The sequence below is a fragment of the Microcaecilia unicolor genome, chromosome 5 (genome assembly GCF_901765095.1).
Source record: "Microcaecilia unicolor chromosome 5, aMicUni1.1, whole genome shotgun sequence".
NCBI lineage: Eukaryota > Metazoa > Chordata > Amphibia > Gymnophiona > Siphonopidae > Microcaecilia > Microcaecilia unicolor.
Genome location: NC_044035.1, coordinates 47,663,107 through 47,678,385, shown reverse-complemented (window position 1 = coordinate 47,678,385; position 15,279 = coordinate 47,663,107). Strand labels below are relative to the sequence as shown.

Below are 15,279 nucleotides of genomic sequence, written 5' to 3'. Positions count from 1 at the left end.
AGGTCCCCCCACCAATAAAACTAACAAATTACATTACCAACATAAGTGCTTTTAAATCGTTTAGTAGGAGATAATATTGAATAGTGGCATTTAAATTAACACATATGTTCAATGGCCCTCAGTATACATATTGCCAATGCCCACCATCACCACTATCTGTTTAATTTAGGCCTGTTGTTCAGAATAAGAACATGAATTGTCCTACTGGTCAGACCAAGGGTCTATATAAGCTCAAAATCCTGTTTCCAAACAGAGTCCGATAAAGTAGAAAGATTCCAGCTACTGAACCTTAGGGATAAGAAGTGGCTTTCCCCAAGTCACCTTAATAATGGTTTTCTTCCAGCAATTTGTCCAAACCTTTTTAATCCCAGCCTCATTAACTGTTTTTACCACTTGCTCTGGCAATGAGTTCCAGAGCTTAACTATACATTGAATGAAAAAATATTTTCTCCTATCTGTTTAAATGTGGTACTATACAACTTCATGGTATGTCCCCTAGTCTTGTACTTTTTGAAAGAGTAAACAATCAATCACATTTCTCCGTTACACTCCATTCAAAATTTTGTAGACCTCTATCATATCAGAATTTGAAAGGTTCAAAAGAAGGCGACCAAAATGATAAAGGGGATGGAACTCCTCTCATATGAGGAAAGGCTAAAGAGGTTAGGGCCTCTTCAGCCTGAAAAGAGATGACTCAGGAAGATATGATAGAGGTATACAAAATCCTAATTGGTGTAGAATAGGTGAAAGTGAATCAATGTTTTACTAGACACAAAGAATATAGAAAACTATAGGCAGATAAAGACATGTGGCCTATCCAGTGTGTCCATCTACACCATTTATTCTCCCTATCACTCCCTTAGAGATCCTATGTACTTCTCCTAACTGGTTTTGAATTCAGATACTGTTTTGTCTCCAGCATCGGGAAGTCATTCCACGAATTCATCACCCCTTCCATGAAGAAGTATTTCCTTAAGAATATAAGCACTGCAATACTGGTACAGATTGAAGGTCCATGAAGCCCAGTATCCTGTTTCCAACAGTGGCCAATTCAGGTCACAAGTACCTGGCAAGATCCCAGAACAGCAAAACAGATTTTATGCTTCTTATCATAGAATATGCAGTGGATATTCCATGTTAATAATGGTTTATGGACTTTTCTTTTAGTAAATTATCCAACCCTTTTTTAAACCCTACTAAGCTAACTGCTTTTACCACATTCTGTGGCAACGTATTCCAGAGTTTAATTACTCGTTGAGTGAAGAAATATTTTCTTCCGATTTGTTTTACTATGTAACTTCTTTGAGTGCCTCCTAATCCTAGTAATTTTTGGAAACAGTAAACAAGCGATTCACATCTAACTGTGCCACTCCATTCAGTTTTTATAAATCACTATCATATCTCCCCTCAGCCATCTCTTCTCCAAGCTGAAGAGTGCTAGCTGCTTTAGCCTTTCCTCATAGGAAGTTGTCCCATCCCGTTATCATTTTCATCAGCCTTCTCTGTACTTTTCTAATTCCACTATATCTTTTGTGAGATGCGGTGACTAGAACTGCACACAATATTTGAGGTACGGTCGCACCATGGAGCAATACAAAGGCATTATAACATTCTCAGTTTTGTTTCCATTCCTTTCCTAATAATTCCTAACATTCTATTTGCTTCATAGCTGCTGATGCACATTGAGCAGAGGGTTTCCACGTATCATCAATGATCACACCTAGATCCTTTTCCTGGGCGGTGATTCCTATTGTGGAACTTTGTATCATGTAAATATGGTCTGGGTTCCTCTTTCTCACATGCATCATTTTGCAGTTGCTCATATTAAAAGTCATCTGCCATTTGGATGCCCAGTCTCTCCAATCTTCTTAGGTTACTTCTGAGTGTTACTACTACTTACTGCTAATCATTTCTATAGTGCTACCAGATGTATGCAGTGCTGTACACATTATGTGCAGGTACTTTCTCTGTCCCTAGAGGGCTCACAATCTAAGTTTTTGTACCTGGGGCAATGGAGGGTTAAGTGACTTGCCCAAGGTCATAAGGAGCAACAGTAGGAATCAAACCCAGGGCACCATGGTCAAAGCCTGTTGCACTAACCACTAGGCTACTCCTCTACTCCAACCTCTAGATAGTCCTGTCATGTTTCAGCCAGTCTGCTAGACACTGCCTAGTCCTACGCTTCAGCCAATTTGAGTCAGGCCAAACCTGCTCCAGCTCCCAAACTCTGCCAGGCGGTCCAGTCAGCAACCATCGACAAAGGCCTGCATGGCATTTACGCTGCACAAGTACAGCCAACGTCGTCATGGACCAAGGGTTCACCTTCCCCAACCATGACACTATCCCTTTTCACCTTCATCCTATGCCCCCTCGTTCCAGAGCTTCCTTTCAATTGAAAGAGACTCGCCTCCTGTGCATTTATGCCACATACGTATTTAAATGTATCTATCATATCTTCCTCTCCCACCTTTCTTCCAAAAGTATATGTATTCAGATCCTTATGTCTGTCTCCATATGCTTTATGATGAAGACCACTGACCATTTTAGTAGCTGCCCTCTGGACCGACTCCATTTTGTTTATATCTTCTTGAAGGTGCGGGCTTCAGAATTGTACACAATATTCAAAATGAGGTCTCACCAGAGTCTTATACAGGGGCATCATCACCTTTTTTTTCCTATGCACCCAAGCATCCTTCTAGCTCTTGCCGTTGCCTTTTCTACCTGTTGGCCTCCTTACAATCATCACATATGATCACACTCAATTCCCGCTCCACTTTTTGCAGAAAAGTTCTTTACCCCTAAACGGTACCGTTCCCTCAGGTTTTTGCAGCCCAAATCCATGACCCTGCATTTTTTTGCATTAAATCTAAGCTGCCAAATTCCAGACCATTCCTCTAGCTTTGCTAAGTCCGTCCTCATGTTATCCACACCATCAGGGGTGTCTACTGTATTGCAGATTTTGGTATCATCTGCAAAGAAGCAAATCTTACTAGACAGCTCTTCAGCAATGTTAAAAAGAACCAGCCCAAGAACCAACCTTGCAGTATACCACTGGTAACATCTTTTTCCTTAGAAAGAGCTCCATTTACCACTACCCTCTGTCACCTTTCACTCAGTCAATTCCTAATCCAGTCTGTCACTTTAGGGCCCATACTGAGGGAACTCAGTTTATTTATTAGTCATCTATGCAGAACCATGTCAAAGGCTTTGCTAAAATCTAAATACAGCACATCTAGTGCTCTCCTTCAATCCAATTCTCTGGTTACCCAATTAAAGAAATTAATCAGATTTGTCTGACAGGCCTGCCTCTAGTGAAACCATGCTGCCTCGGGTTTTGCAATCCATTGGATTCCAAAAACTCCACTAGTCTCTGTTTTAAAAGCGTTTCCATTCATTTACTCAACACAGAAGTCAGACTTACTGGCCTGTAGTTCCCAACCTCTTCCTTACTTCCACTTTTGTGGAGAGGGACCATGTCTGCTCTTCTCTAGTCCTCCGGGACCACTCCTGACTAGAGAAGCATTGAAAAGGTCAGCCAGCAGAGCTACTAGAACTTTCCTTCCTTCAGTACCCTCAGTTGTATGCTATCTGGCCCCATCACTTTCTCAACCTTTAGTTTAGCCAGCTTCTCACAAACACGTTTCTATGAAAATCTTTGAGAGACTATCACCCCACTGTTTCTATTTGATTTTGTCTTCTGCAGTCCTGCTTCTGGCCCTTCAGTTGTGAACACAGAAATATTTGTTAAGAAATTCCACCTTATCTTTATCAGATTCTGCATATTCCTTCCCTTCACCTTTGAGTCTCACAATGACCCTTTTGCACTTTCTTCTATGACTAACAGATCTAAAAATGATCTTGTCCCCCCATTTTACCGTATTGGTTATTTTTTATTTCATTCGCATGTTTGCTTTCCTGACTACTCTACCAGTTTCTTATAGCTTTTTCAGATATTGCCTCCTTTTTCTGTTACTTTTATTTACTTTCCTTACAAAATGGTTTCTTGCCCTTACAATAGCTCTTTTCAGTTTTGCCGTCTGCTTTCCATCTTCTTCCAGGTGTTCCCATCCAAACAACAATTCCTTGAGGTAATCCCCCATCTGAATAAGGTTAGTTTTTTTGAAATCTAGAACCTTCACTTTTGAATGAACTCTCTCTACACCTATCTTAACATTAAACCATACTATTTGGAAGTCAGATGATCACCTACTATAACATCAGAAACACTCTCCCCATTATTTATTTTTTATTTAGTTATTTATTAGGATTTATTTACCGCTGTTTTGAAGGAATTCACTCAAGGCGGTGCCCCATCCTTGGCCACCTTTAAATCTAGACTGAAAGCCCACCTCTTTAACATTGCTTTTGACTCGTAACCACTTGTAACCACTCGCCTCCACCTACCCTCCTCTCTTCCTTCCCGTTCACATTAATTGATTTGATTTGCTTACTTTATTTATTTTTTGTCTATTAGATTGTAAGCTCTTTGAGCAGGGACTGTCTTTCTTCTATGTTTGTGCAGCGCTGCGTATGCCTTGTAGCGCTATAGAAATGCTAAATAGTAGTAGTAGTAGTAGTAGTAAGCAATTACAGCAGTAAAAATATTCAAAAACAATACAAAGTATGGCGTGGTAGGTGTCACCTGCCTCTGTGAACTGGACTCGGGACCAAACCTAGACAACGATTGCTGACAGTAGGTATACTACTTACAATGTCAGCACAATACATAATAGAACCTTATAATTGATAGTGAAGGGTAAAACAAAGATGGAACATATAGTTAGGTAAGAAAGTAGGAAGAATTAGAGAGTAAGGTGACTGATTTAAAGAAAGTTGCAAATGAGGTCAGAGAGATGGTTAAATATTATCTCAGCCAGGGTAGGACTAGATAAACATGTCCTGCTGCAGTATGTGCAGTCCAAGTCACTCCTTGTGTATGTGAGTGAGACTAACAAGTTAGTTACTTCTTCCATTAAAGGTCTGGTTGAAGAGCCAAGCTTTTACCTGCTTCCTGAAGTAGAGATAGTCTTGTGTTAAGCGGAGCCTTTCAGGCAGTACATTCCAGAGTGTGGGGGCTACTCCAGAGAAGGCTCACTTGTGGGTATCACATCATGTAATGTCTTTTGGAGAAGGTGTGGTTAGTGAAAGTTCTTGGGGGAGGACCTTAGCGTCCTTGGCAGTGTGTGGAGGATCATCCTATATTTCAGGTACTCAGGACCATTTTCTTTCAGGGCCTTGAAGATCAGACATAGAGTTTTAAATTTATCCCTGTATTGTACTGGTAGCCAATGAAGGTTTTGCAAAAATGGTGTGATGTGGTGACATCGCTTGCAACCTTCTATGAGTCTTGCTGCTGCATTCTTAATTAATTGGAGCTGGCCATTTGTAGTCAGACCATTGAATAGTGCATTGCAGTAATCCAGTCTTGATGTTATCATGGCATGCACAACTGGGATAAGATTTACCGTTTCGATGTAAGGAGAGAGGCAGTGTAGATGTCGCAAATAGTAGAAGCAGGTCTTGAAGGTTGCTTTGATTTGGGGAATCAGAGTAATTGTTGAATCTAACTGTATTCTAAAGTTCCTGACTTGTGATTTGAGGGGGAGTTCGTACTTCCGATTTTGATGTCAGGTATGTATCCACTTGTGTTAGGGACCCAGAGAAGCTCAGTTTTACTTGGGTTCAGGCAAAGTTTGTTGTGTTTAGCCCATTCTTGAATTGATGTTAGACAGGTAATCAGTTTATTCAAGGCTGTAGGTAAGTCAGGTTCAATGGGTATGAGTAGCTGCACATCATCCGCATAGATGTAGAACTGAGTGTCCATTGACCAAATCAGCTCAGCTACTGGCTTGAGGTAGATATTGAACAGAATAGGTGACAGTATCGATCCTTGTGGTAACCCGCAGGTCAGTGTCCATGGTGGTGATGAATTGTTGCCAAACATTATGGATTGTTGCCTGTCTGATAGATAGGATCTGAACCAGGCAAGTACTGTTCCATTGATACCTGTTTCTGTCAATCGTGCTAGCAAGATATCATGATCCACAGTGTCAAAAGCTGCTAAGAAATCAAGCAGTACTAACATCGAGGTGAATCCCTTGTCTCGGTAAGCACTATGTCCAATATGACCCCATCCCATGTGGGTTCCATTACCAACTGCTGGAATAGTTCCCCCTGTAGAAAACCCAGGATTTCCTCTCTTCTAAAAGACTTTCAAAAAGTACAAAGACTATGGGGCATTCAGTGAAGTTATATGGAAAATGAATAGGAAGAAATATTTCTTCACTCATGAATAGTTGAGCTTTGGAACTTGTTGCCAAAGAATGTGGTTATGGCAGTTAATATATCTAGGTTTAAAAAAGGTTTGGACAAATTCCTAAAGGAAAAGTCCATAGTCTGCTGTTGAGATAGACATGGGGGAAGTCACTGCTTGCCCTGGGATTGGTAGCATGAATTCTTGCTACTATTTGGGATTCTGGCTGGTACTTTGTGACCTGGATTGGTCACTGTTGGAATCAGGATACTGCACTAGATGGACTATCAGTCTGACCCAGAATGGTTATTCTTATGTCTCTCCTCAGCAGTCTCTTCTTAAAGCCAAAGAGCCCTAAGCTCTTTAGCTTTTCCTAATATGAGAATCATTCCATCTTCTTAATTATTTTGGTCACCCTTCTTTGTACATTTTCCAGTTCCACTACATCTTTTTTGAGATGCTGTGACCAGAATTGAACACAGTACTCAAGGTGTGGTCTCAGCATGGACCAATACAGAGTCATTATGATATTGTTGTATTCTCTATTCATTTCCTTTCATTCTGTTTATTTGCTTTTTGGACACTGCCATACACTGAGCAAAAGATTTCAATGTATTGTTCATGATGACACCTAAAACCTTTTCCTTGGTAGTGACTCCTAATGTGCTATGCAGAAAATCCTCCAGTTCCTTCTTCACTCTGCCTTTTACCCCTTCACTTGTAGGATAGTGTTGCAGTGGCTGGGCATAATTTTTCACCCCGGCACTATCTGTACAGCAGTTAAATATCTACAGATAATGAAGTTATACCTTTATTAGCCTGTAGTAAACATTTTAGATAGAATGAATATATTGGAATTGAAATTTGAAGGTCGGGATGTCTCAAATTCTGCTAGCATTTTAGAAAAGGATCTGACATAAAGACTTTTATAAAATGCGTGCAGTAATGGACACACATGTGCTTGCAAGATGTGGTGGCAGCACCCATTTTGAAGCTATTAGTGTAAATTGGTACTTGAGCGTCAAACTTTAGACAGGAACATTTATGCCTTGTCAAAGACTGATGTAAATTCTTGTGTCTTAGGTGCCTATATACTGTCAGTTGCGTGTATAACTTAGTATGTAAGTGCCTGACACACCCCTAACCTGCCCATGCCCGTCCCATGTTAATGCCCCTTTTACAGTTATGAGCTATAAAAGGTTATAGAATAGCTTCAGTGCAGTTATGTGTGTAACTGCAAATTGGTGCTAATTAGCGCCATTTACGTGTCATTATTTGCAGTTAAAGCCAATTAGCACCAATTGGCATGTATATTTGGAACAAAATAAAGTATGCAAAAATAATAATCTGCACTTGCAAAACTGCATGTACAAGAGGAGCCAATTAAGGAACAGAGTTTTAAACCTTACATTTTTGGTTTTATGGGGCACAGAGATAAAAAAAAACAAAAACAAACAATTGTCCCCTCACTCACTGCTCCAAATTGCGGATCCAGCTGGGTAGTTAATTCATATTTATGCATGATATGGAGGAAGTATAAATGCCAGTTGGGAATTTTTTTTGAAAAACACATGTTTTCTTTGTAAGATAGGAAGTACATGTATATTTTAAAAGTCCATCCACATTACACCCAGAACATGACCTCTTGAAATCTGTGCAAGCTGCTGATATACACGTGTGAATTCATACATTAACCATTTATATGTGTAATCTTACTTTATTCACATGTAAAGACCACCTGAGTGACTGAAGCACAGGGACTGCAAATTAAGATCTATTTTCTCATTCACTAAATAGTTGATACTAAGTAGGACTGACTGGAGTGGAAATGTAAAAACTAAAACTAATCCTTCATCCTTCTTTAATTTGTTCTTTACGCAGATTCAAGCATGTATGCACATTTTCTCTTCAATGCATTCGACACTGACCACAACGGGTCAGTCAGTTTTGAGGTGAGATTCTGACAATTTCAGGGTAAGAATCAATATGTGTGCATATATGGAAACCTTCAATATTACTGAAATTTAATAGAATCTCAACTAGGAAAACCAATTGTTGGCCTTTACTGTAGGACAAGTTGACTAATAAATAGAACATGAAAAGCGTGAAATAGATTATAAGCCCATATATTAGATTTCCAGCAGGAAAACTTTTCCCCTTAGCACTAGTAACTCATTGAGACAGCAGTTCAAATGAGTCCATCACTTATGCAAGGATTACGATATTGGCCCAAGTATTAGACAAACCTCTTACATTCATGCTAATATTTTTACCAGATGTCACTGCATTGCTAGTTCTTCCCTCACTGCAGCTCCTTCTAGATGTTTTAGATAGGAGAGAAGGACAAACAAAAACTTAGTGTCCACTGACTCATTCTGGGGAGGTAGTGATTCTCATGAAAAGGGTTATCACAAGACATAACAAAATAAATCACTGGGGTTGAAAAATTCCAAACTACATATACACAGCTGTTCTACTGAGGGATGAGGATTTCCCTGTCTCCCAGTTATCTGCTCTGAGGTAATGATGACAGAGGATCAGGAGACATGAGCAGCTACCAGCCTTGGTTTCCTGCATTCCCAGTCAGACTATGAGAATTAGCATTCTCAGTTGGACTTTAGGAAGTTGAGGGGTGGGAATGTCACCACACAGCAACTCCACTCCCAGAGCCCCCTGAAAGTAAATGGAGGAAGAGTAGCAACTACTGCTACCTGAGCAGAATACGGATTGAAGTTCTCACTTAGTCATTCCTTGTTTGTAGAGAAAGAAGGCTAGAGAAGCACAGTATGAAAAGCTAGAGAGCAGTCGCTGCCTATTTCTCTGCCAGTCATCCATGACCAATGCTTCATCTCTATCTGAACTCCTACATGGCTACAACTGATGCAGATATTTTTTTTTAATGAAAACAAAATCCTGTTTTATATATTAGCTTATATGTCTTCACACTCTTGTACATATTTCATATTCTGCTAATCTAAAAAATACTACTCATTGTAGGAGTTTGTTCTACACCACACTTTCAAAGTAAAATAATAAAATAATAATTATAAACATATTCAAGAATGACAACTGAAAAACCTTGAATGCACAAGTCTTAACACCATTGGACTCAATACTTGGTGGAAGCCCCTTTTCTCTGTCAACAGTCAGAGAAATGAAGCCACATTAACGGTGATGGCATTCTGACAGCGCTTGTCTGAACCTTACTCTCTCTCTCAAGCCCAGGGAAACCTTTTAAAGAGATTCCTGAGCATGAGTGGGAACTTCTTTTTTTTAATTTTCAAAATATATAACAAACAAGCATCCACTTGTTACAGTAACATGGATGAAATAATATACAGGCAACCAAATTCCCTACAAACAAAATATTAAGAAACAAAGAAGAAAATAGTTTAAGAGAGGGAGCATAAAAAAGAAAGAAAAAGAAACAATACACCTTCTTAGACCCCAATAAGTAGGGGAGAGAGAAAGAATACATTTAGGAGAATCCTCAGCGATTAAATCTTAAAAAAGCAATACTTAGCATGAGTCTAATTCATCCTGTATATCATCATTGTCCAACTTGTACTTGAACCTTCATTCCTGGAGATTGTTTCATATCCAAAAAGGACTGCAACTATTCTGAACCAAACATTTGCATGGATAAGACAGCAGAAAGGATGACCCAAAAGTTTTAGTTTCTTGACGCATAGCAAGAAACGCTTTTCTCCTTTCCTGTGTAGATTTGGTGACATCTGGATAAATCCAGATCTTCTGACCATGGAACAATATTTTAACATTACAAATACAGAGTCTAATCACATGGTAAAGATCTTGTTCAAAAACAAAGGATATCACAAAGGTGGCTCTTTCTGTAACTTCTAAAATGGATTTCTCTAACATTGCTGACAGATTATTCAGATCCAAACCTCCTTCTTTAGACCGCTCATTACTGCCTGGTTCTTTAGGGGAACTGGAAACAAAATACATCTGATTCCAAGGTGGTATAGTTTCAGAGGAAAAATGCAAGACTTCAATCAGATATCTCTTTAAATAACTCTGCAGGAGAGATGTCAGAAGGCTTAGGAAAGTTCAAAAGATGGTGATTAAATCTCCTATTATAGGTTTCTAATTGCTTTATCTTACTATGAAGGAACAATTTATTTTTGGCTGTAGTAGATTTAAAATCCTGAAGAACTTTTAAATCTTCTTTAAGCTGATGAAGCTGAAAAGCTCAGACCGCCTTCACATTATCCACAACTGATGTCAATGAAGAATTTTTAAGGATAAAGTTTATACCTCTGCCATAGACTCCGCTGCAGTAGTGTTTAAAAGTCACAGGCCTCTCCAGATATGCTCCAGGGTCACCCCTGTGGAGGGTTCCGAAAATTACTCAGGCCCTACAATGGACTACTCAGCAGGTTTCTTCACCAAACCAGGCCCCTCATAAACAGGGCTCAAGGAGGTGACTTCCGCTTCCAGAGCTACCACTTGCACAGCAGTGGAAGCTGCTGGACACAGGGGAGAGTTGGCTTTGATGGGGATAATGACACCTCCAGCCCCAAGGCGAATGATGCTTCTCTGTCGACTGCAACAACAGGGCTCTCACTGGGTATTAACACGGGGGTGCTGACGGCATACTTGTCTATCCTCTATTGTACCGGCAAAGAGGTCCGGGCTTGTGAGGAAACCACCCGGACCAAACCTTTCCTTTTAGTTAGCAGTATTGGGTAGAAGAAAGCAAAAGAAAACAAGATTTTAAAAAAAGGAAACTCATGCAGAGAACAGCCTCACACTGCCGACCTCATGCTTCCATCTTGCCACACCCTCCCCCCCCCCCCCCCCATGAGTGGGACCTTCTGCGCTTGTGACATCTCACCACTCTCTTCAGTCTCTTTCATCTGGGTGAACCTACTGGAGGTACTCTCTCTCCCTTCACATAAAAATAGAAGTATAGATAAAAGGAACTATGGAAAGGGGTAAAGAGGCAGGAGCAACGATAAACAGAATATAGAGCAAGCCTCTCTAATTCTCTCAATCTTTAAAGACTCAAAGGGGGTCCAGAAGCCGGTGAAATCTCAGGATGTCCTACTGAGGTACTCGTGAGAAAGGGAAAAAGCAGCTCAATCTCTGCTCCATCCCCCAGCCATTTGTAGCAGTCTGGCGGGGCTTCACAGGTATAACATTCAAGGGCAAAGGAACTCTGTGTTATCACCATCTTCTATTCCATAGAACCTCAAAGCATAATCCCGTGGGAGGGTCAAACCCATTCTGGATTCCTAGAACCTCCAAGATTCCCATGTCCAAACAAAGGAATGGAATTCCATGGAATGAGATGCAGAATATGACCTTTTGGACTCAGGAAGTGATGCTGCCATTTCAAGCCCGATAGAAAAATAATATCACCAACCCCCTAGAAGTGGGCCCTAATAAGTACAATGCCACACGGTCAGAAGATATTTCATACCCTTCTTTTCTGCAGAAATCATCTTAAGCATTTTCCCTCAGTAAACCAGAGACTACAGATGGCAAGCACAGCTTTCTTTCTATCCTGAAGTCTATCAATGCACCTCGGGAGCTGGCAGCCCTTCTGATTTATCAGATCTTCCAGAAACTCCAACAAAAGATATGGCATAATCCCCTCTCTACTAGTCTCCAAAATACTCAACCTCAGTTATACAGCCTGCTCCAGGTCACAAAAAGCCCCAACTCCCTCACCAGTCAGTTGTAGTGGAACTTACTATCAAGAGATCAAAGACACCCAATTTTTATGCCAGTGCCTCTTCAGACAAAAACCCTAAGATCCTTGATGCCATAGGAAGGAAGGTTTTGCAAGGTGCTATGCTAAGCTCATCAGTTAATGAAAATGCAATTCTACACTCTCAAGTTGCACAGACTCTGATCCATTTAACGTTTTTGTAACATGACCTTTACATTCAGGTGGCATCATCCTCCAAATTCTATAAATGGCATTCAAATTAGTGCATGCAAATTTGGGTGTGCACCTAATTTGTGCATGCAATTTAATTGAATAATGAACTAATTAACACCAATAATTGGGCACTAACAATCAAATATCAGTGCTAATTGGCAACAATTTGAATTTATGTGTGCATCTTGCTAGGTGCTGCTCTATAAAGATGCGCAGGTAAAGTTTTCAGCATGCAACTGAAAAGGGACTTAGCCATGGGAGGGGCATGGGTGGGTCAGGGTATTCACTAAAGATGTGCACAGTGTTATAGAATTTGGGGAATTTGCACCTAATTTAGGCATGAGAATTTACACCAGGTTTCAGTTGATGTAAATCCTCATGCCAAAACTGGGCATGGAACCTGGTGCTAAGTACTATTCTATAAATGGCACCCAACTCGGGGTGCCATTTATAGAATAGCGTTTAGCGATCATTTTTTTCAGCGCCCAAATTTGGACCCCATTTACTGAATCTAGTCTCATATGTTCAGATGACTCCATAAAACAGAGGAGTGGGGGTACCATCTTATCCACGCCTCTTATGATGCATATGGCATAGCCTTCATAACTGGAACAGTTTCTATTGAAGCATGCAGAACATAGCATTGGGTCTGCAGGAACACCTCAATGATTGCTTATTTGCTTTACAGATGTATCATGCTTTTGTGACATTCTTTTATTGAGAAAGTAAAGGATACAAGGACCAATGCTTAATGCTGCATAAGTTGTCCCCTCCACTAGCAGACCAGCCTTCTTCATGCCATTAACCTCACTCAGACTTTTACAGAAGTAATATATTGTGCACCATTTTCAACAGTTCTAGCTGTGGAAACCATACACTCTATTTTGCTAGTAATGCTAGTAACCTATGCATACCTGCAATGCCAGAGACCATTTGAGAGGAAACAGCAATCCAACATGGTTGTTACAGATCTTAACAGTACACTGAGTTTTTTAACTACCTTCAAGGAAGGAGTGGACCAAGCCTCTAAACTTCAGAGAAGCATGGGAAGCTATGACAAATGGGTTCTGATCTGGATCATGAGCCAAGGATACAAAATAAACTTCTCCCATCCTCCATCAAACAGTGCTTTAATTACTGTCTCCAGACATCTATTTCAACATCTTCCTACAATCCCTTTTTCACACTCAGGTGATTGAGTAGATGCACCTGTTGGAAAGTGGTCAAAGATTCTACTACAAGTATTTCCTCATTTCAAAGAAATCAAGAGGGCTCCAACCAGCTATGGATCTAAAAGAGCTCAGCATATTCAAGAAGGAAAAGTTCAACATGAATTCCTTGGTGACAGTCCCCCCACTCATCTTTCGCACAAGAAACAGAAAGTAGTTGCTCTCCAATTTTAATATGTGCAGGGTGCTGGTGGCCAGAGCTAGCCAAGGATAGCAGAGTGGCAGCAGTGGGAACAAAAGCTCTCATTATTCTGCAGGGGATTTAAAGGTGCATGTGCTGAGAATGGGAAAAAAGAGGCTGGGGACCAACAAGGGGGCAGGAGGGAGAAGGGGGCTGGAGCTTGGAAATAGGTCTGATGCAGGGACTGGGAACTGACACCTCTATCATGGACAGCTGCTTTCTAATCAGATTTTCTCTAAGTGAACACCTAGAGCAAATGGTGCCTTCAGAGTTTGGAAGGAGATCAGAAACAAGAACAATCTGACTGTTTAGAATTTCCTAGAGGCCTTGCACTCTTTCCTTGCGGATGAAAACACAACTACCATGTCAAATCAGATATCTGGAATACCTACTTATCTAAGGCCCTAGAGAGAACTGCACCACTAAAAAAGATCTTAAGCCCCACACAAATACTCATCTTGGTTCTCTCCAGAACTTTGGACCATTAAGCATGAAGGACGGAAAATGGAAAGAAGATGGCTTAAAACTTGCCTGGATAAGAACAGGGTAAACTGCAGGAAACACATGACAAAGTATCTCCAAGCCTTAACAGCAGCAAAGAAACAACATTTCAGAGGAAGAGTAGACAACCATACATTCTGGACAACAACAACAAATGAATTCAATGACATACCACCTGAGGATAAACACTTCATGAGAAACTGGGATGAAGCAAGTGAAAATATACTAAACCAAATAGCACCACTCAAAACAAAAACAAAAATCACAAAACAACCACGTTCCTGGTTTAATGACAAACTAGTACACACGAAGAAACTCTGAGGGAAACTCGAAAGAGCATGGGCCAAAAACAAAACAGATGCAAACAAAACCATACAAAGAAAAGCCATAAGAACATACACAAACAGCATAAAGAAAGCGAAAGCAGATCACTACAGAACATATACAAACCTCGACCAGACCAATACAAAAAAAATATTCGAACTCATGAACAAACTACTGAAAACCCAGAACATATTGGCAACAACTGAAACACCACCAACTGTAGACGAGCTTGCACAATACTTCAAAAACAAAATAACGAGAGGACATGAAATGAGATTGAAGGGGGGCAGACTCAGGAAAGATGTCAGGAAGTATTTTTTCACGGAGAGGGTGGTGGACGCTTGGAATGCCCTCCCGCGGGAGGTGGTGGAGATGAAAACGGTAACGGAGTTCAAACATGCGTGGGATATGCATAGAGGAATCCTGTGCAGAAGGAATGGATCCTCAGAAGCTTAGCTGAAATTGGGTGGTGGAGCAGTTGGGGGGAAGAGGGGGGTGGTTGGGAGGCGAGGATAGGGGAGGGCAGATTTATACGGTCTGTACCAGAGCCAGTGATGGGAGGCAGGACTGGTGGTTGGGAGGCGGGTAATACTGCTGGGCAGACTTATATGGTCTGTGCCCTGAAAAGGACAGGTACAAATTCAAGGTAATGTATACACATATGAGTTTGTCTTGGGCAGACTGGATGGACCATGCAGGTCTTTTTCTGCCGTCATCTACTATGTTACTATGTAACAATCACAAGATCAAACCTTGCAAAACCACAAATAAACATCACAGACTACCTACAGGACTGCAAAACATATGACAACCACACTACAGCAGACAGAATATGGACCACGTTCAAATCACCTAACTAGACACAGTAAAGACACTATTA

The 15,279-nt window shown here is 40.6% G+C and overlaps 1 protein-coding gene across 1 annotated transcript in view; it reads left to right on the top strand.

The window, feature by feature from the left end:
• KCNIP2 (potassium voltage-gated channel interacting protein 2) overlaps positions 1-15,279 on the top strand; it is a 259,164-nt gene that overhangs the window by 212,200 nt on the left and 31,685 nt on the right. The window contains 1 exon segment of the mRNA XM_030204787.1: positions 8,135-8,205. Coding sequence (XP_030060647.1) covers positions 8,135-8,205 — 71 coding nt within the window.